General features: G+C 36.2%; 1 protein-coding gene across 3 annotated transcripts in view; it reads left to right on the forward strand.

Annotated features, from left to right (window-relative positions):
* HACE1 (HECT domain and ankyrin repeat containing E3 ubiquitin protein ligase 1) overlaps positions 1 to 23,116 on the forward strand; it is a 104,939-nt gene that overhangs the window by 20,027 nt on the left and 61,796 nt on the right. The window contains exons 6-8 of one of the 3 annotated variants that reach the window (XM_068984870.1): positions 1,052 to 1,183; positions 15,920 to 16,002; positions 22,289 to 22,385. In XM_068984870.1, coding sequence (XP_068840971.1) covers positions 1,052 to 1,183; positions 15,920 to 16,002; positions 22,289 to 22,385 — 312 coding nt within the window. The remainder of the gene's footprint in view (positions 1 to 1,051; positions 1,184 to 15,919; positions 16,003 to 22,288; positions 22,386 to 23,116) is intronic. The other 2 variants (XM_068984871.1, XM_068984872.1) reach the window with 2 other exon arrangements.

The raw sequence follows: 23,116 nt of genomic DNA on the forward strand, positions 1-23,116 counted from the left end.
TAAAATGAATACTGCAGTAAAGCGAGTCACACAGATCTTTTGGTTTCGTAGTTCATATAAAAGTTATATGTAACCAAGAGACACTGCAGGGCGCTTGCTACCTATTCTTGAGCTTTTGGGGAGTTCTGTGATCTCAATTTTCCTTCTTAGTGTTCTCTTTTACTGGCTTAGGGATCATCTTTCTGTTCTGACAAAGCAGACAAAAGCTTCCAAAATGTGTTGCTATTGTGTTCTCTCCTGTTCTTTATCTTAATGTGCGTATTCAGTTGCTCTGTAGTGTCCGACTCTTTGCAACCCCTTGGACTGTTGTCTGGGAGGCTGCTCTGTCCATGAGATTTTCCCAGCAAGAATACTGGAGTGGGTTGCCATTTCCTCCTCCATTATCTTAATAGATCTGTTGTTTAAGAAAAAGTACCCTTTATTGTCATTTCAGTGGTTTGGGAAGAAGTAGGAGCTGGTGCTTGGGTTCAAAGCTATCATTTTAAAACAAGTTGCATGATATATTTTTTTTAATGGAAAAAAGGCAGATGAAAAATGCGTGGACAGCGTAGACCAAAGTTATAACATTATCTTTGAGTTGTAGACTTCTAGGTGTTTTATATTTTTTATCCTCCCGATGTATGTTATTTATGTATGTTTTATGCATTATATGTAAAATATAGGAAATAAAGAATATGACCCCTACTGTGTTGATTACTTTTTAACTTATGTTTGTTTCTGGGGAAGGGAGAACTTTTAGTACCTCTTCTCTAGAGATAAGCTATACATACAGTCCATGGTCATCTAAGAAGCAGAGTATTAGTGATCTTCAGTTTAGGATTTTTAATTACTTTGAACATTGAAATGCTTGATTTTGAAATACATGACTGTGTAACCTATATCCTGATACATATTTACCCACATTTAAAATATAGGAAAAATTATATTGGCTTAAATTTTAATCTTTGGTATGCATGTAGTGCTCACAGTTGAGAAATAATTGCATTATTTATTTGCTGTTTTTATATGAAATACTCCTGCATAAATATTATGTAACTAAATGGCTGTACAGATACACTGGCTGGCTGTGAATGGGCGGACAGAACTACTCCATGACCTAGTACAACACGTCAGTGATGTCGATGTTGAGGATGCGATGGGGCAGACAGCGCTGCATGTGGCCTGCCAGAATGGTCACAAGACGGTAAATTAAGCCTTAAGGACTTTAAGTTGCATGTGTTTTGTTTTTTTTTAAACTTGGAATTCATGAAAAGCTTTTCGCTGTGCATAATTGGAAACATAAAGCAAAATCTTAAAACATTTTCTGCATCATGTGCACTTCTGATTAGTATATTCTTTGTGGATAAAGGGAACAGAAAATAGTGCTTTAAAATATGTTTAATGTAATTTGGATTTCAGTTTTATTTTTGATTCATATTTATTAGCTGTATGCTTTAAATCTTAAATATTAACAAATAATTTAAGTTTATAATGTTTATTCTGTTGTCAGTTTTATCAAACAACTGTTTCATTTTTTTTTTTACCATTTTCATGTTTTTACCATTAAGCCTCAAGTTTTGGAATTAGACCATGAAGAGAGTAAACTCCAACTTGGCTTAAATAGTTCAACTTGGGTTATCATATTTTTCTACTCCCTTGGCATATAAGTACTATATAAGTACTAGAATCACAGCTGTTTTCTTTCTTACTTTAGATTTCTAAAATCATGCATTTGTTTTATGGCAATACTTTACTGTTATGCCTATGTATAAACATTTGGCTTTTAAAATTGCTAATAGTTTTCTTTCTCATTAGGAGACTGCTACCTATTTAAAGATTGTTAGCTTAAGATTTTAGATTGACTTTCTGCCTTTTATAATTTCATATCCTGGTTGCTTTCAGTTTTTTCCCACATTTAACATTATGGATAATAGAATATTATTTATTTGCTAACTAAAATAAAAAACCAACTGAAAACAAAAAAAACACTACCAGCATCTACAAAGATAAATAGTTTATGTTTATTATTTTGTACACATTCTGAGTCTAATGTTTTTGTTGGAAAAATTCTTAGTGGAATCTGGATTTCTGTCTTTGCAAACACTTTTTTCTTAACCTGGGTTCAGGATGTTGGCTCCTATATACTAAGATGCTTTATGTACAACCTCAATTCACAAAATATTGCACTTCTTTAAGGTAGTGAGCTCAAAGTTGACATTGTCATATGTTTAATAAGAGTTGGATAAAAGAGATACATGAATTTTTTTTTCTTTCCTGGTATTTCTTCTGAACATCAGTGTTCATTATTATTTTTTTGTCTTTTATCATCTGAAAACTAATTCAGTGTTTTCAGGATTATTCCTTTTCATTACTTTTTACTTTCTGCAGGTCAGTATTACTAAATTTAAGAAGTATTCTGGGTGGGGGAAAAAATCATCTAAAATCTTCTAGTCTTGACAGGCCCTAGTAAGCAACTGTTGCCTGTTAGAGTCCTGCTGATAGCTCTTACTCAACAGAAAAGCACCTGCTTTAATATTAAACACTCTGCTGAAGCAAATGAGTGGCATATTATTTACTAAGAGTGTAAACTGTATCTGTTGCCCAGTAACGTGTGTAGTAAAAAAACTAAATTCAAATTAGGAATTATCTACAAAAGCTAATTTTAGGTGCCTTGAGCCAGTGAAGAAGCAAAAATTACTTAGAAAACCTTGGTTCAAAACATGTGCATTACAGGGTACATTGAAAATTTAGAATTGCCTACTGAAGTTATTGAAGAGTAGTTAGTATAATACACTCCATATGGTTTACAACCTAAAGCAGGTGTGGTAGAGTAAGGGAGAATTGCTCATAGTCAGATGGCCTTTGAAGAACTGTATTTTCAGATTTATAGGTGGCCTGAGTTCATGGTGGTGATAGGTTTCACAGGGTGAGATTTTGCAGATATAGTATAGGAGGACGAGTGTAAAAAGCCACGTTGACTTGTGGTTGATTGTACTAGTGAGTAAGTTTCCTTTATATTTGGTCCATTATAGTTACCTGCGAGGATCATACACAAAGGGAATGTTTAGCACTGTTTTCCAATTCATTGTATATATTTTTAATTCTTCAATTAGGGCAAGAAGGAACCTTGAAAAATTAGTCCATTTCCCAGCCTTCAGACGGAATTCCACCTCTAAAAATCTGTGTTGATAGTTGTGTTAATATTACCTATTGTCATAATGTATTTCTGAGACCTGTTCAAATCTTAGTGGATGAGCATATTCTTTTATCTTAAGTTGAATTTGATTTAAGGGCTCTGAGATATAAGTTACTACAGGGTGTAGAGATTATTAATTTTGCTTTTAACTGTATATCTTTCCATAAGTTGAACAAAGTCTAAAATGCTTTGTCAGGTATCAGCAAATGAAAATGGCCTTTGTGTTGTCTCAAAGTAGTTAACTTTTGCATAAACTCATTAAAAGGTCTTCAGAACTTATGTCCATGTAGACATATACCAATCCACATAGGTTTTAAGATTCTATTTTTAAGTTTAGAATTAATACTGTATATTGATTATATATTTTATGGGGCTTCCCAGGAGGCTCAGTGGTAGAGAATCCACCTGCCAGTGCTGGAGACACAGGAGATGTGGGTTGGATCCCTGGGTTGGTAAGATCCCCTGGAGTAGCAAATGGCAACCCACTCCAGTATTCTTGCCTGGGAAATTCCATGGACAGAGGAGCCTGGTGGACTGCAGTGCATGAGTCGCAAAGAGTTGGACAGGATTGAGCATGCACACATATTTTATAAAATGTAAAACTTTAGAGAGGAAAAGAAGCTCCATTAAAAATATTTTTTAAAGCATATAAGCTCTTTTCAAATTAAAGAGGATGATATTATAAAGAAATGCTCTGAAATTTACCTTTTAATCTCATTTTAGGGAAAATCTCAAGAATGCATGAAAACATTTTGAACTGGTTAAGAGCTCTAAAGCTTTGTAGAATTTATAATTGAATACTGTGTTCTTGCTTTGATGACACATAAATTATAGATTTACATTACTTTTTTTTACAGATAAAAGATTTGGAAGAAAGATTAATTTTGTCATAATTAAGAAATCAAGTAATTTTTGACATGATTTCATATAGATGCATCTGTTTTGTTAGAGGTAAATCAAGATAAGAATGTTTTCATCCTCTTGCTGGAAGGAAGTGGTTTGGTCAGTTGAAGAGTACAGTATGATCATTTTTGTCCTTGTGACATAATAGCATTATGATTTTAAACTACTTCAGTTCTGACTCTTGCAACCCCCTGGACTGCGCCTGGCTTCCCAGTCCTTCACTATCTCCTGGAGTTTGCTCAAATTCATGTCCATTGAGTCAGTGATGCCATCTAACCATCTCATCCTCTGCTACCCTCTTTTCCTTTTGCCTTCGGTCTTACCCAGCATCAGGATCTTTTCCAGTGAGTTGGCTTTTCTCATCAAGTGACCAAAGTATTGGAGCATCAGCTTTAGCATCAATGCTTCCAGTGAATGTTCAGGATTGATTTCCTTTAGGACTGACTGGTTTCATCTCCCTGCAGTCCAAGGGACTCTCAAGAATATTCTCCAGCATTGCAGTTCAAAAGCATCAAGTCTTGGGCACTCAGCCTTCTTTATGGTCCAACTCTCACATCCATACATGACCACTGGAAAAACCATAGCTTTGACTATATGGACCTTTGTCGTCAAAGTGACATCTCTGCTTTTTAATATGCAGAGGTTTGTCATGGCTTTTCTTCCAGGGAGCAAGTGTCTTTTAATTTCATGGTTGCAGTCAACATCTGCAGTGATTTTGGAGCCCAAGATAATCTATCATTGCTTCCACTTTTTCCCCTTCTGTTTGCCATGAAGTGATGGAACCAGATGCCATGATCTTAGTTTTCTGAATGTTGAGTTTAAGCCAGCTTTTTTGCTCTCCTCTTTCACCCTCATCAAAAAGCTCTTTATTTCCTCTTTACTTTCTACCATTAGAATGGTATCATCTGCATATCTGAGATTGTTGATATTTTTCCCTGCAATCTTGATTCCAACCTGTGATTCATCCAGCCCAACATATCGAATGATGTACTCTGCATAGATGTTAAATAAGCAGGGTGACAGTATACAGCCTTGTCTTACGCCTTTCCCAATTTTGAACCAGTCTGTTGTTGCATGTCCGGTTCTGTTGCTTCTTTACCCGCATACAGGTTTCTCTGGAGACAGGTAGGGTGGTTTGATATTCCCATCATTTTAAGAATTTTCCACAGTGTAATCCACAAAGTCAAAGGCTTTAGTGTAGTCAATGAAGCAGAAATAGATGTTTTTCTGGAATTACCTTGCTTTCTCTATGATCCAACAGATGTTGGCAATTTGATCTCTGATTCCTCTACCTTTTCTAAATCCAGCCTGTACATCTGGAAGTTCTCAGTTCATATACTGCTGAAGCCTGGCTTGAAAGATTTTGAACGTTACCTTACTAGCATGCGAAACAAATGCAGTTGTACGGTAGTTTGAACATTCTTTGGCATTGCAGTGAAAACTGACATTTTCCAGTCCTGTGACCACTGCTGAGTTTTCCAAATTTGCCGACACACTGAGTACAGCACTTTAACAGCATCATCTTTTAGGATTTGAAATAGCTTATCTGGAATTCCATCACCTCCACTAGCTTTGTTTATAATAATGCTTCCTAAGGCCCACTTGTCTTCACCTCCAGAATGTCTGCCTCTAGATGAGTGACCACAGCATTGTGGTTACCCAGATCATTAAGACCTTTTTTGTACAGTTCTTCTGTGATTCTTGGCATCTCTTCTTCATCTCTTCTGCTTCTGTTAGGTCCTTACTGTTTCTGTCCTTTATCCTGCCCATTCTTCATTCTTGCATGAAATGTTCCCTTTCCCCAGTTTTCTGGAAGAGATCTCAAGTCTTATGCATTCTGTTGTTTTCCTCTATTTCTCAGCATTGTTCATTTAAGAAGGCCTTCTTACCTCTCCTTGCTATACTCTGGAACTCTGCATTCAGTTTGGTATACCTTTCCCTTTCTTCCTAGCTTTTCACTTCTCTTCTTTGCTCGGCTATTGGTAAAGCCTCTTCAGACAACCATTCTGCCTTAAATTTCTTTTTCTTTGGGATGATTTCGATCACTGCCTCGTGTACATTGTTCCAGTCTTCTGTCCATAGCTCTTCAGGCCCTCTGTCTACCGGATGTAATCCCTTGAATCTGTTTGTCATCTCCACTGTATAACCATAAGGGAGATGATTATACCTGAATGACCTACTGGTTTTCCCTACTTTCTTCAATTTAAGCCTGAATTTTGCAATAAGGAGCTGATGATCTGAGCCACAGTCAGCTCCAGGTCTTGTTTTTACTGACTTTATAGAGCTTCTCTATCTTTGGCTGCAAAGAATATAGTCAGTCTGATTTTAATATTGCCCATTTGGTGATGTCCATGTGTAGAGTTGTCTCTTGTGTTGTTGGAAGAGGGTGGTTCCTGTGACCAGTGTATTCTCTTGACCAAACTCACTTAATATTTGCCCTGCTTCTTTTTGTACTCCAAGACCAAACTTGCCAGGTATCTATTGACTTCCTACCTTTGCATTCTAATCCCCTCTGATGAAAAGCACATCTTTTTGTGGTGTTAGTTCTAGAAGGTCTTGTAAATTTTAATAGAACTAGTCTATTTCAACTTCTTTGGCATCAGTGGTTGAGGCATAGACTTGAATTACTGTGATGTTGAATTGTTTGCCTTAGAAATGAACGGAGACCATTCTGTCATTTTTTAGATTGCACCCAAGTACTGCATTTTGGACTCTTTTGTTGACTATAAGGGCTACTCCATTTCTTCTAAGGGATTCTTGCCCACAGTAGTAGATATAATGGTCATCTGAATTAAATTTGTCCATTCCTGTCCATTTTAGTTCACTGATTCCTAAGATGTAGATCTCCGCTCTTGTTATCTCCTGCTTGACCACATCTAATTTATTCAGTTGCTAATTCATGTCTGACTCTTTGCAACCCCATGAACTGCAGCATGCCAGGCTTCCCTGTTCTTCACTATCTCCCTGAGTTTGCTCAAACCGATGTTCATTGAGTCAGTGATACCATCAACCATCTCGTCCTCTGGTGTCCCCTTCTCCTCTGCCGTCAATCTTTCCCAGCATCAGGGTCTTTTCCAATGTGTCAGCTCTTTGCCTTGATTCATAAACCTATCTTTCTGTGTTCCTATGCAATAGTCTTCTTTACAGTATCAGACTTCACTTTCAACACATCTACAACTGAGCATCATTTCCACCTTGGCCCAACTACTTCATTCTTTCTAGAGCTATTATTAATTGCCCTCTACTTTTCCCTAGTAGCATATTAGACACCTCTTGACCTGGGTAACTCATCTTCTGGTGTCATATCTTTTTGCCTTTTCATACTGTTCACGTGGTTCTTGAGGCTAGAATACTGGAATGGTTTGCCATTCCCTGCTCCAGTGGACCACATTTTGGCAGAACTCTTCACTATGACCTGTCTGTCTGGTGGCCCTGCATGGCATGGCTCTTCACTTTATTAAGTTACACCAGCCCCTTCATCAAGACAGGCTGTGATCCATGAAGGGGAGCTATACAATACCAGAATTATTGTATTGTCTGTGGATATTGATTTCAAATAGAAAATCATTTGAGAATTTGATTATTCATCTGGCTTACTATATAGTCTGGCAACTTTTTTCTTCTTCTATCCTTATCTATCTCCTAAGGTATATTCTGTCTACTGATTACATAATTAAAGAAAGTGTTGTGAACACTTTGGAAGATACTTAAGAGTAATGATAGTATTGGTACTATTATTGCCATTATTATTGATGATATGAATCTGTAAAAACAGTACAAGGATCACTACCTGAACTCTTTAATTCATTTACTCTTGTGCAGTAAGCTAGGTCCAGTGTGTTGTTTGATTTTTAATCTCATTTTTAGAAGTGTAGTAAAAAAAACCTAATATTGTTGTGAAGATATAGTCGCTGAGTTGTGTCTGACTCTGTGACCCCATGGACTATAGCCCGCCAGGCTCCTCTGTCCGTGGGCAAGATATATGTATAATTAACTCCAATTTTTTTGACAATGAGTTGAACTTACTTTTTGATAACTTTTTTCATTGTCTTTAGGTCTTTAAGATTTATTGACATGTTTAATTGCCACAAATGGTTGATTATTGTTTTCCTGGAATAACTTGGATTTAGAAACTCTGGAGAACTGTCAGTTGGTTCAGTCTCAATTTTATGTAAGTCAGAGTATATAGAAGGATTAGTTTTTGGACTAATTTCACTTCACTTAAAAAAGAAATTTTATTTTTATCAGAATAAATTTTATAGTGCTAAATTTATACAGTGATATGAAGGTTCACAAGCAATATGAAATGATAGTTGGACTATGCTTAGAGTAGATGATCTTTGATACAACTGACTGCATTTTTTTTTCCCTAAAATTGTAGGCTTGTTAAGGAACAGTTCACTTACGTTCAGTCAGCTCTCTTGAAATTTTTAGCCAGCTTCCAAGCTTTTCATCCAGAGAATTACAGGACAGCCATGCAAACTTAATTGAAAGCTTTTGCAAAAACATTAACTGAATTCAGCCTTGAGGCACAATGGTAGATGTACTTAACATTTCAGAGTGTGTTTTTAGGGTCAGAGTAATTTTATTTATTCTGATGTTAGAATTTTCCTTTCATCACTTCTGAGAAATGTGAAGATATAATAGAAAGTTCTGTTACTGTGGTTTTTTTTCTAACACAACTGGATAATACTGATTTTTGCTTGATATTACATATGGATTCAAAGTCTCAATAGGCTTAGGTGGACAGGTTTCTAGAGAAGACCTGTGTAAACCAGTCACTGATTAGTGAGTTGGCCATTTTATTTAGAATATAAGTTGTTTGTGCATTGCTGTCCTGTCATCAGAATTACTTTTAATAAGAAATGAAAGATGCTTTTTTTGTTTTTTGATTATCATTTCTTTAGTAATGATAATATAGCAACTCAGATTTTTACTTATGGTTTAATACTGAGTATCTGTTCCTTTTTACTTTGATCATTGTTGTTCAGAGAGTTGACATTGATAAAGCAGAACTGCCTTGGATTTCTTGCTTTGTGATTTATCAGCTTATTGGGCACAGGTGGTCTTGGTTAGTCGCTGCCTTCAATTAAATGACTTTTGAGATTGACCCAAACATTAGGTTTGCACATTAGTTTTCCACTCAGGATGTTGTTTTATCACTTGAAAGGTCATGAAGTCTGTTGAAAGTGTAGTTTCTTTTTATGGATTTCTTGAAGGCCATATGCAAATCCCCTTTCGATGCTTTTCTTTCAGGATTCCTTCCCAGCAATTTCTTACTCTGTAAGGAGGAAGACTCCCATTGTAGATTACCTAGGAATAGGAGAATAGTGTGATGTTGTTGTTGTTTTAAAGGGAAGAGGGCTGGACAGGGAATTTGAAGTTCTGAATTATTTAAAAAGCACATTTTCCTGACCTATATTAGATACATAAAATGATTTCAGTTCAGTGTAGTTCTTGAAATTGTTAACTTGAAAGATATAGGTAAGCAGCTATCAGTCACAGATATTTATGTTACTATACCTTTACATGTTTACTAAATTGTAAACTGCTAAACTTAATTTTTGCAAGTAAATGAGAAGCCATGAAATTTTGAAAATGGGAACTTACGACAATTGTAAATTACAATGATTTTTGGTTTTTTGGACTTCACAGCTTGTAGTCTTTTAAACAGATGCAGTGCAGTTTTCGCAGAAGTATTTGTGTGTAGGGGCTTAGGGGTGAGAAATTTGCTAAAACAAATTAAATCCAGATCTGCCGTAGAGAATCCTATCAGTTTTTCTGGTAGCACTAAATCACTGTCTAGCACACTACATATTTTATTTCTTATGTCCCTTTGTTTTCCTTTTCCATGAGAATGTAAACTTTATGAAGGCAGATGTTTGTCCATTTTGTTCAATGCTAGGACTCTTGCAGCTAAAGTGGTCCCCCCCTACTAGCACATACAAACTTTGCAATTTTTGATATAAGGGAGAATGGACTATTTAAATGCAAAATCTTTCTAACCAGTATTCTTCTGCCATTTTCTTTCCATTTCTGAATGTTTGTATTTTTTTTTCTTTTGTAACTTTAAGAGAAGTGTATATTGATAGTGCTCATTCTTATAAACGATTGTATCTGATTATTTTTCTGTTACTGAAAACTTCTTGGGGATTTTAATAGCTGAATCCAGAATTTTCTTCAATTATGTTTTGCCTTGTGCTTCTGTATAATTTAAAATCCTTAAGTAGTATTGTTTGTTCAAGACCTTTTATATTTTTAATTTAATAAATACTCAAGAGTTTCCTCCAACTGAATTTTCCTTGTTTCAGAGTTATACATATAGGTAGTCTAACATAGACTGGAAATTTAAAAACAAACTTAAGTTATGTGACTTTCTTGCTCCTTTTATTATGTAATTTAATCAATAATTGAATTCTGCATTATCCTTTCTCCTTCTGGTACAGAGCTTTTACGAAAAGAAATCTGCGAACTTTTTTTTTTTAATTACGAAGATTGATGACTTTTCACTCATTTCAGTGCTGAAAGGCATTTTTTTTTCCTTTACCTTCAAATCCCTTTATGTATTTTTTTATTCTTCCTCTGAGGGAAGTGGGTTTTTCTCCTTGTTTGTCTTCAGGCAACATTTCATCTACATGGGATCTATTGAAGCTTTTAGAAAATATATGTTTCTTTTAATAGTTGTGTATTTTGAGACCCTTAATTGGGATAATTTTGTTAGAAAAGCAGAAAGATTTATGAATATAAAAGAAAATACTGGATGAGTTTTTTTCTTCTTTCTTAATTGTTTTCCTTTCTTAAGAACAGAATTTTTAATGTATTTGTAGAATATTTACTATGTACAAGGATATGATAGAAATGTGTTACAGTTCATCTTGTGCATCATACTTTCTTGCTATGATTTGCCTGAAGTTTGTCTTACTACTTTGTAGAGGAATATGTTAGTTTAATGGCTAGTTTATTTTACTGTGAACTCAACAGTATAAATTTTAAAAATGCAGAAATAATTTGAAAACTATGTGGATTTAGAAATGGCATTATTTAAAAGCTAAACACAAATAACTTACGTTGGTCCTTGAGCTTGACTCTTAAGTAGATATTTATAGAGAACTATTAGATCATCTACAATTAATGTAATTTAAGAAGATATTCCAGATTAACCATAATTCTATTTACTATTCTGAATTTAGAAAAATTAGAATTTTTGTTTTTTGGTAAATTGTTTAGTGGTTATGACCATGGACTTAGGTGTTAATCCCTGCTCCCCTGTTTATTTGTGTATTGGGGTGCATATTACTTGACCCCTTTGAGACTGAGTTTCCTACTTGTAAAACTGGAGAGAAGAATATCAACTTCCCCACAGGATGCAATAAATGAAATGATAAATGCTTATTAGCACAGTGTCCAAGCATATGCCAAGGTTATTTTTATTAATATATCATTATATACTTTTAGCTGTTATATAATTTTTATGAATGCATAATATGTTTTGTTAATTACTTTATTTCAACTCCTCTCTGGTTGCTGCATCTCAATTGAATATTAATATGTGTTTTCGATGTAATTGACTTCATCTCTTCTGTGCCTTTTGAGAGATGGCTTATTGTCTATGTGCTTTCTGTAACAGTCAGTGAACATTATTGCTGCTATCTGTCTCACTTCAGATTTGGATCACACAAACACAGCTTCTCGGTCAGAGGTCAAAAAGGCAAAAACCGTGATCAAAATGTTCAAGTGGGCCTTGCCTTATAAAATAATAACCTAAGTGCTTATTTTCTTATATTTGAGAGTTGTTCTTGACCACTCTTCCTGAGTTTCACAACTGTATAGCTGATAATAAAGTTTAATATAATAATGTTGCTATTATATAGATTTAAAAAAAATTTTTTTTGCATAGATTTTTGAATTCCTCCTGAAATAGAAGTAAGTTCAAATAGCAATAATATATGAATAGCTTACCTCTTAAAATATTTTTTATCAAAATCTTTGTAATAAAAAATTATACTCCCTTAAATACCCTTCTTTCTCAATTCATGATCATTAGGCGACAATTTTCAATTCTTTTAGCTTCTCTTCTTGTATCTATTTCCACATAATATTCTTCTATTGTTCTTTCTTAATTTATGACTTTTAGATATCACTGAATCATTTCTTGTTAGAGTGAGTGAGGATTTAACTAATTTAAATCCTCTTCCCATGCATTATCTTCCCATTTCTAAAATTAATTATGTCAAATTTTTGTGAGACAATATTCAGTTCAGTTGCTCAGTCGTGTCCGACTCTTTGCGACCCCATGAACTGCAGCACACCAGGCCTCCCTGTCCATCACCAACTCCTGGAGTCCACCCAAACCCATGTCCATTAAGTCGGTAATGCCATCCAACCATCTCATCCTCTGTCATCCCCATCTTTCGCAGTATCAGAGTCTTTTCAAATGAGTCAGCTCTTCACATCAGGTGGCCAAAGTATTGGAGTTTCTTTCAGCTTCAGCATCAGTCCTTCCAATGAACACCCAGGACTAATTTCCTTTGTTGTATGTAGTTCAGTAAATATTGTTTACTGCTGAGTCAAGTAGTGTAATACAATAACATTTTCTCTAGGATAACTATTAACTTTGCTCAGTTTTTTTTTTTTTTTAATTTTTATTTTTACTTTATTTTACTTTACAATACTGTATTGGTTTTGCCATACATTGACATGAATCCACCATTGGTGTACATGTGTTCCCAAACATGAACCCCCCTCCCACATCCCTCCCCATAACATCTCTCTGGGTCATCCCCATGCACCAGCCCCAAGCATGCTGTATCCTGCGTCAGACATAGACTGGCGATTTGATTCTTTTGTTTTTGTTTTTGGTGTGTGAATCAGTTGTTGTTTAGTCACTAAGTCATGTCCAACTCTGCTACCCTGTGGACTGCAGCATGCCAGGCTTCTTTGTCCTTCATCATCTCCTGGAGTTTGCTCAAACTCATGTCCATTGAGTTGGTGATACCATCTAACCATCTCATCCTGTGTTGCCCCCTTCTCCTCCTAATTTCAATCTTTCTCAGCATCAGTGTTTTCCGGAGAGTTGGCTCTTTGCATCAGGTGGTCAAGTATTGGAGCTTTAGCATTAGTCCTCCCAATGAATATTCAGGATTGATTTCCTTTAGAATTGACTGATTTGATCTTACTGTCCAGGGGACTCTCAAGAGTCTTCTCCAGCACCACTGTTAAAAAGCATTGATTCTTCAGTGCTCAGCCTTCTTTATGGTTCAGTTCTAGCATCTGTATGTGACTACTGGAAAATCCATAGCTTTGACTATATGGACCTTTGTTGGCAAAGTGATGTCTCTGCTATTTAATGCACTATCTAGGGTTGTCATAGGTTTTCTTCCAAGGAGCAAATGTGTTTTAATTTTGTGGCTGTGGTCACTGTTCGCAGTGGTTTTGGAGCCCAAGAAAATAAAGTCTGCCATTGTTTCTACTTTTTCCCCATCTATTTGACATTAAGTAATGGGAACAGATGCCATGATCTTCATTTTTTGAATGTTGAGTTTTAAGCTAGCGTTTTCATCTTTAGTTCCTCTTCCCTTTCTTCATTAGAGTGGTATCAATGCATATCTGAGGTTGTTAATATTTCTTCCTGCAATTTTGATTCTAGCCTGTGATTCATCAAGCCCAACATTTCATATGATGTACCGTGCATATACATTAAGTAAGCAAGGTGACAATGTACAGCCTTGACGTACTCCTTTCCCAACTTTGAGCCAGTCCATTGTTCTGTGTCCGGTTCTAACTGTTGCTTCTTGACCTGCACACAGGTTTCTCAAGAGACAGGTAAGGTGGCCTGGTATTCCTGTCTCATTAATAATTTTCCACAGTTTGTTGTGATCCACACAGTCAAAGGCTTTAGAGTAGTCAGTGAAGCAGAAATAGATGTGTTTTTTTTTTTTTAATTTTCCTTGCTTTTTCTATGATCCAATAGATGTAAATCAGTAATTCTTCCTATATGCTCCCACAAAATCTTTCTCAGTGCTGGTTTCTTTGAAGACAAAATCATTAGATAATGTCCATTGTTTTTCTCTAAACCTGAGTATTTCTTAATCTCATCTATGTTTGATCTTCAGTATTCTAGATTCCACATCTTCTATTTTGATATATTGCATTCCCTTGTTTTGGAGGAGAGTATCCTCCAGTAGCTTCTTGAGAACAGATGTGTTGAAGTTAAATTTTTTGATATCTTACATAGCTAAGCGTGTTTTTATTTAAAAGCTTATATTTGAATGATAGTGTGGCTGGCTGTGGAATTTTACATTGAAAGTCATTCACTTTATAGTTTTGGGGGTGTTTCATCGTTTACATTTCCATGTAGCTCTTGAAAAGTTTAATGGCAATCTGAATTCTGTTTATCTCTGAAATCTTATTATCCTCAGTATTATGAAATTTTAATTTGATATTCCTTGTTGTAGGCCTTTTAATGTTTTAAGCTGTGCACTGGTGAGCCTTTTCAATCTAGCAACTTACGTTCTTCAGTTCTTTGAGATTTTTTTGGTATTATTTCTTCATGACTTCCTTTTGGTCTCTTGCCTCCTTTATTTCCTTTATTCTCAGTTTGTATAACATGCCTCCTTGGATTGATTGGCTAGTTTTCTCCAGTCGTTTTTCTTCTAGTTTTCCTGTTTTCTTTGTCTTTTTGATTCTTGTAGAATTTTTCAACACTGTATTTCTAAATTTCTATTGAATTTTTGAGCTTCTTAGGTGGTGCTAGTGGTACACAACCTGCATGCCACTGCAGGAGACACAAGAGACCCAAGTTCTGTCTCTGGGTTGGGAAGATCCCCAGGAGAAGGAAATGGCAAGCCACTTCAGTATTCGTGCCTAGCAAACCCCATGGACAGAGGAGCCTGGTGGGCTATATATAGTCCACGGGGTCGCAGAGTCAGACAGGACTGAAGTGGGTTCACGTGCATATATACATTGAATTTTTACTCTTCCATTAAATTTTTAACGTCTTATTCTCTGAATATTTTTCCCCCAGAATCTCGTTTGTGTCCCATGGATAGTATCTAGTCTGTCTGAAGAGTATTAGTAGCTTAAAAAATTTTTTTTTGCTATTTACTTTGGTTCCCTTTATTTCTTTATTTTTCTTCATTTTTCTGTTTGTTTTTCAGGTTAGAGGCCTGCTTCAGTTCTGTCTTAAATGTTGTCTGTCCATTCATGTTTAGTTATCCTGTAGACATGTGATGATGTATACCTTAGTACACTTTAGATGATTGTAGAAGTAGAGCTTAGGGGACAAGATTGTACGTGAATGGCTATCAGAGAAACTGAGTTGGCATTGGCTACTGTGAACAGTAAAGGACTTCTTAGCTTTTTAATATTTTGTATTTTAATTATTATGCTCTTTGAATTTTGAGAAGGTTAGAGCCTCTGCTATCTACTATTTATTTTTAGAGGCAAAAAATTCAGATATCTAGATCAGCACTCTCCAGTTTACTAGCCATATGTGGCTATTTAAACTTAATTATAATAAAATAAAGTTTAAAATTCCATTCCTCAGTTGTACTGGCCACCTTTCAAGTCTTTGGTACCTACTTCATGTGTCAGTGATTTTCTGGAACCTTCCCAGGTTAACACAGTTTACATTACATTGATAATTCCACAAATACTGTGTAGTGCCTGAGACTTGGAGCTTAACAAAAAGTGTAATTTATTCAGCCATCATAATTGTCATGTTGCTACTCTTCTTTAAAGCTTCGGGTTGTGGTAAGAACTTTCCTTATTAAGTGGATTAAAATTGTCATAACTGTCTTTATTTGACTTCTCTGGCTTTAGTTTTGTTTGTTTTCTTCCCAGACAGTGCAGTGCTTGCTGGACAGTGGTGCTGATATTAACAGACCAAATGTATCAGGAGCCACTCCACTGTACTTTGCTTGCAGGTATGATATTTTATATTGCCTGATGCTTTCATTAAAGAAAGTTGTATCTGCTGTATTTCCAAACACAAACATACTTTTATGTTTTCTAAAACTCTTGTTTTCCCAGAAATACTGTGCTCCCTTTTAAGAAGACATATATAGCATTATGTTTCTTTTATATAACTGCATGATGAAAAGTGTTTTATACTGCCAGTGTTTTCATATGTTGTAAGTGGAAGCTTTTGATTTACTTGATTACTTAAATTTTAGGCTAATTACTTGGTAAGTAATAAGAAAGGTATATCAATAATCCAGTAATTTCCATCATTTTCTTTATCGAGTACCAGCTTAGTTTCAATAGGATAAGCTGTTAATGCATGTCTTAGTTCAGAGCTGTGTCTTTGCTTTCTCTGGATTTGTAACTTAAAAAAAATTCTTTAATCATTCTTATTAAATATTAAGTTATGCATAAAGTTGTTTTTACACTTTTGTCTTAGTTCATTTTCTTTAAGCATACTTTTTATTCATTGATTCATTCATGTAATAAGCAAACATTTATTTAGTACAGAGAAGGCAATGGCAACCCACTCCGGTACTCTTGCCTGGAAAATCCCATGGATGGAGGAGCCTGGTAGGCTGCAGTCCATGAGGTTGCGAAGTTGGACACGACTGAGCGACTTCACTTTCACTTTTTACTTTCATGCATTGGAGAAGGAAATGGCAACCCACTCCAGTATTCTTGCCTGGAGAGTCCCAGGGATTAGGGATCCTGGTGGGCTGTCGTCTATGGGATCGCACAGAGTCGAACACGACTGAAGCGACTTAGCAACTTAGCAGCAGTGTGCCATGTAGTATTATAGGCATTAGTGATACAGTACTAAATAAACCCCAGTCCTTAAGGAGCTGACAGTGTAATAATTATACACATACCTCCCCCCCAACCCTATACAGTATGTTCAATTAGTTGCAGTTAGGAGCAGTTCACAGTACACTTAATTTTTCTTTTTGGTTTAGATTATAAGAATTGTAGTATTTATTTAGGCTCCCTATTTTAGCTATAATGCTCTCCAGAAAGCTCTTTTCTTTTTCATGTCATTTTACCAGAGGTTAAAAAAAATTTTTTTTGTCACACTATGTTGCTTGCAGGATCTTATTTCCCTGACCAGGGATTGAACTTGAGACCTGGCGGTAAAAGAGCTGAGTCCTAACCACTGGACCGCCCAGGAATTCCCTGGAGATTTGTTTTAGATGAAACATCTGCTTTTCTCCTTGTTTAACTTCTCTTTTAAGGTCTCTAATGTTGCTTTGATCTGACTAATTCAAATCATTAAGCCTTCAATTAGAACACAAAGACTTCTGAATCTCTAGACCTCTAGATCTTCCCTGAATCCATGAGTTTTTTCTCATGTTATACTTAAAATTCAATTGCTTGACTAGAATACCCTACCCCTTCCTTTTTTAGTGTCCTGAATTTATGAATAATATCATTGATTTCTTGAAATCATATCCTATCTTGAAGGCTTATCTCTAGATTAGACCTTTCTTTGAAACTTCAGATTTGAATGTCCAGTTCTTGATTTACATCATCACTTGGAAGTCTCAGAGAATCTCAGCTGTTGACATATCCAAAATATTGCTTCTGATTTCCTTTTCAAGCCTTTTCTCCAGTTTTTCTCATCTCAGTCATTGGAACCCGTATCTTCTCAGTTGTGTAAGCCAGAAACTAGTCATTATTTTTTATTTCTCTTTGTCTCTCTCACTGACCCTCAACTTGGAGTACATTAGTAAGTTCTGTAATTTCCACTTTGAGAATACATTCTGAATCTCATCACTTCTCTCCACCTTGCTAAACCATTTTAGTTAAAGTTGTAATCTCTTGTTTAGAATACTGCAATAGCCTGTTAACTGGTCTTCCTGATTCCTCTGTTGTTTCCCTACCTTCTTCTGTTCTTTCCTCAGAAGCCATGGTGACCTTCTAAAAAATGATTTGGCTGTTATCTCTTTGTGTTTAAACCTTGTATTTAAACTTTTCAGTGCCTCTTTATTGAATTTCCATTAAAATCCAAACCCTGCCTTCTTTCCTGGAGGAGAAATTGCAACCCACTCTAGTATTCTTGCCTGAAAAATCCCGTGAACAGAGGAGCCTGCCAGGGTACATTTCATGGGGTCACAAAGAGTTGGACATGACTGAGCAACTGAGCATGCATGTACGCCTTCTTTCACGAAACCTGCGTGGTCTGACCCTGCTTAGCGCACTGTGGTTCAGCCACATTGTTTCTCTTTGAGTTCCTCAAATGCAGTGGATTCTTTCCAGTAGGCTTTTCTACATGCTGTTTGTTTTGCCTGAAATGTTCTTCCGTAGACTTTCTATGTGACTGACTCCATGTGCTTCATTGTTAATTTTTAGGACGGAATTCCTGACCAATCTAAGTAGGCCTCTCTTCATATTTCCTATCACAGCATCATGATCATTTCCTTCATAGCACTTTGTATTTTATAGTGTTTATTTACTGGTTTATAATGTGTCTCCCTGCTGGACTGAAAGCCCAATGAAAGAAAGAATTTTGTTTTATTCATCACTTTATATTCCTTGTGTGGTACAGTGCTTTGTGCTTAGATGCTTTGTAAATGTTTTTGGATGAGTAAATCACTGTAATTACATTTTTGAAAGCTATCTTATGTAAAACAATGCCATGTGTACTGGTAAAATATAGGTATATTAGTGTTGTACTTAACTGTGATATTCGTATAGTTAAGAATTTTTTAGAAGTGCTTTCTGCTAGTGTTATATACCCGTCATTAAGTTTTAACTGAGCAAACATTATATCTCACTGAACAAAGATGGTTAAGCAAATGCGATTAAAATTGAAACTAGAAAATAAATTCTTTTTGTAGCAGGATGATAAATATGGAACATGGAAGATGATTCATTTTGTAGGCGGATTTCTGATTGTATTCATGATATCTAAAGGTATACATTAGGACTTCCCGGTATACATTACAAATTATAAATTATTCCCAATGTATTGTCTCCCATAAAAGGGAAAGGAAAGTGAGAAATAGAACAAGTTGATCTTGTAGACAAGTTACAGGCTCTAAGACAGAAAAGCTGAACTTAATGTAAGTTTTTGTTGTTGAGAGATGTTAGTAGGTATATCATCATGTGTCTCATTCAAGGATCAGCTGAAACAGGTGTTTTTTTTAAATTACATTGAGAAGGTATTGAACTGTATAGGAGGTGGGGTTCAAATCACAACCCCCAAACTGTGCAACTTCTTGACCTCTGAAACTTTGTTTCTTTGTGAAATGGAAATACTGATATATACCTTGTGCTAATTAAATGAGATGGCTTATTTAAAGCATCCTGCAGAGGATTTTACACTTAGTAATTGGTAGATGCTCACTAAGCCCTAGCACACTTTTCCACACCCTGGGAGCACAGAGTTGTTTTGTCCTCATTCAGTTTCATTGCTCTGCAGGTTTTTCTAAGAAGTTTGACTCTTATCCTATAGTACAGGCAAGCCTTTTCTTTCTTCCTTTGTATTCTATTCTAATTCTGAACACTATTTAATAAAATAATACTTCTGTGAGTTAGTCATTTCAGATTGCTTTTGAACTAAAATTATGATAGGAAGTATCTCCTGGCTTTTCTTCTCTAGGTATTTTGTATGAGAATTAGGATAATTCACTAGATTTTTTTTTCATGTGGACTATAAGCACACATTGACTTTCTCCTTCTGCCCAAATCTTCAGGTGCCTTTGTTTTCAAGACTTTTATATGGTATCTGCAAATGCTTCAGATCCTTAAATGATTAGGTTGGTTTTGTATTCAGTCATAATACTTCCCATTCCCTTAACTTGGTTCTTTTAATAAAGGTTTGGATGTGTAGTGATTTTCAAATAGTTTGTGTAACTGCAGATAACTTTTATTCGGTTAAGGAAAGCAAGATTTAGCTGGGGTTATATAAATTCAATGAATTAGAGAGATTTTTATGGCATTTTGGAGGTCTGTAATAAAAGTGAGAGAGGTAAGATTCTGAACCTGGGTTACAACTACTACTGGGCAACTCCTTTCAGTTAGGAAATCTACTACAAAGTAGCTACATAAAACATTGTTTCCTTAAGTAAACTCGAGTTAGTTTCTTTTCTCATAGTCCTTATTTTTAGGTATTATACAGACTAGGACAGTGTTATTTGTAAAATAATTACTGTTAACTATATAATACATAATGTGGTGGCCAGCACTTCCACCTGAAATGATGCTTGATGCAGACTTTTCTTGATGTAGACTAGTAAAATTAGTTTCTGTCACTTTTGGAGGGATTACTGATTTACTTGGTTTCTCGATTTTCTGCTTTTTCAGAGTTAATTAGATACTGTTCTTAAGTTATTTTTCATCTGTTGATATTTGTTTTAAGGAAGGTAATCAGCATTATAATAAAGTTTCAAGAGAGTGATACACCTAATATCTGCCACCAGGTTAATTTAATACTAGGATGCTGTTTTTGAAATTAATTTCAGTTAAACTTTATGCAGTGTCATTTTGTGGAAGAGAATGAGTAGGTTGTTTTTATCTAAGTTTCTAATAATTTGTATAGTCTTTATCTCTATGAAATAACATACCTTTTTAGGTAACAGTACTGTGGGAAGAGTATCGGTCTAGAAAACCAGAGATATGAGTTCGAGTTTCACTTGTGCTTGAGTAGTAGTTTACTCTTTGAAGCTGTATGACTTCCTTGGGCATTTTGTAAAAGTAGCTTTAAATAATGAAACCTAGAGGCTTTACTGGTGGCTCAATGGCACCTCACTCCAGTACTCTTGCCTGGAAAAACGGAAGGAGGAGCCTGGTAGGCTGCAGTCCACGGGGTTGCTAAGAGTCGGGCACGACTGAGCGACTTCACTTTCATTTTTCACTTTCAAGCGTTAGAGAAGGAAATGGCAACCCACTCCAGTGTTCTTGCCTGGAGAATCCCAGGGATGGGGGAGCCTGGTGGGCTGCCATCTATGGGATCGCACAGAGTCGGACACAACTGAGGCGACTTAGCAGCAGCAGCAGCAGCAGTGTTAAAGAATCTGCCTGCCAGTGCAGGAAACATGGGTTTAATCCCTGGATTGGGAAGATCCCCTGGAGAACGGAATGGCTACCCACTCCAGTATGTTTGCCTGGAGAATTCCATGGACAGAGCAGCCTGGTGGGCTATGATCCATGGGGTCACAAAGAGTCAGACACAACTGAGTGACTAACACTTCCACTTTCAGGGATTTCTCTGGTGGGTCAGTGGTAAAGAATCTGCCTGACAGTGCAGGAGACATGGGTTTGATCCCTGGTCCAGGAAGATCCCACATGCCTTGGAGCAACTAAGTCCATGTGCCACAGCTACTGAGCCTGTGCTCTAAAGCCAGGGGGCTGCAATTATTGAGCCCATGTGCAGCAAACTGTTGAAGCCCGAGTGCTCTAGAGCCTATGCTCCACAACAGGGGAAGCCACTGCAATGAGAAGCCCATGCACCACAACTAGAGAAAAGCCCAAGCAGCAACTAAGACCTAGCACAGCCAAAAACATTAAATAAAAAAAAATTAAAAAAAAAAAAAATGAAATCTAGAGTCTAGTGGTTGTAACTCCCAAAACAACTTCTTTCTGGCTTAGAGTGGTTGCTACACCTACCTGAAAGAGCAAATTGAGCAAATAGGGCATGTGGATAAGAATTTTTCATTGTAGGTCAGATTGAATAGCTGTCAGCAGAAACCAGACTGAGTGGGCTGATAAAATGAAGGTTGGAAATTAGATAGTATTTTTTGCTAATTAATCTCCCCCCATTTATTTATTTTGATTTTTGTCTTTTCTCCTTTTATTTTTATTTTTCACCGAGTATTGAAGCGTCATAAAATTTACACTTGTTTTTTGTATTGAGATTCTTTTGGACTAAGAAATCTGGAAACTTGGACCTTTGTGGTGGAAAGCAGGTCAGGCTAGAATTGAGAAGAAAGTGATTGAAAGAAAAAAACAGCATAAGCCTGAGTAGCAGCAACTTATCTCAAAATGTTATAAGTTATTGTAGTAATATGTCCCAAGTAATATGTCAGTTCTGAGATTCACTAGGTCAGTTTCTTATCTACATTATTAAGGTATGACTTAACATTGGTTAAGTTTTTCTAACTGTTGAGGTTGTAGTTCAGATCTTCCTCTCAGTGTGTCAAAATTGTCATCCTCCGTTGATTGATACTAACTGTCCATAACTTGTTTCAAAAGACATTTTAATGTCTTATTAAAAAGATCATATGTTAACTTGGTTCTGTCTCTATACAGTCATGGTCAGAGAGACACAGCACAGATTCTTCTGTTACGAGGCGCCAAGTATCTGTCAGATAAAAACGGAGTAACCCCTCTGGATTTATGTGTACAGGTATGTTGTTAATGTATATTCCTACTGTAGGCTACCCATTCCAGTATTCTTGGGCTTCCCTTGTGGCTCAGCTTGTAAAGAATCCACCTGCAATGTGGGAGACCTGAGTTTGACCCCTGGGTTGGGAAGTTCCCCTGGAGAAGAAAATGGCTACCCACTCCAGTATTCTGGCCTGGAGAATTCCATGGACTGTATAGTCCATGGGGTCACAAAGAGTCAGCCACGACTGAGCGACTTTCACTTCACTTCACTTTACTTTGTAATAGAAACTGAGACAGGTAAGATCGTTTTTTTTTTCCTCAAGTGAGAGGATGGGTGCAAAGATTCTTAGTCTGTTAAGAATATGATCTTTAAAAGAAACTGTGATAGTATAAGAAATATATATTTGCCTATATCCCAGTTACTAACACAAGAGGTTCTAAGACCCTTGGAATCTCCAAAGTAATAAGAATGTCTTTTGTGTATTAATGAGATGACTGGTGACTGAAAGTCCCTCGGTAGCTTCAGGAAAGGGACTGGTTGACAGATGAGCCATCCATGTTGTTAGAAGCAGCCTCCTCCCCCATTCCTGGAGAGGGAGTTGAGCTGGAGACTGAGTTTAGTTACCAGTGACTGGTAATTTAATCACTCATGCCTGTGTAATGGAAGTTTCATAAAACCCTAAACAATGTGGTTCTCAGAGAGCTTCTAGGTTGATGAACACATCAAAGTGCTGAGAGGGTGGCTCACCC

This window comes from Capricornis sumatraensis, chromosome 13 (genome assembly GCF_032405125.1).
Source record: "Capricornis sumatraensis isolate serow.1 chromosome 13, serow.2, whole genome shotgun sequence".
NCBI classification, from domain to species: domain Eukaryota; kingdom Metazoa; phylum Chordata; class Mammalia; order Artiodactyla; family Bovidae; genus Capricornis; species Capricornis sumatraensis.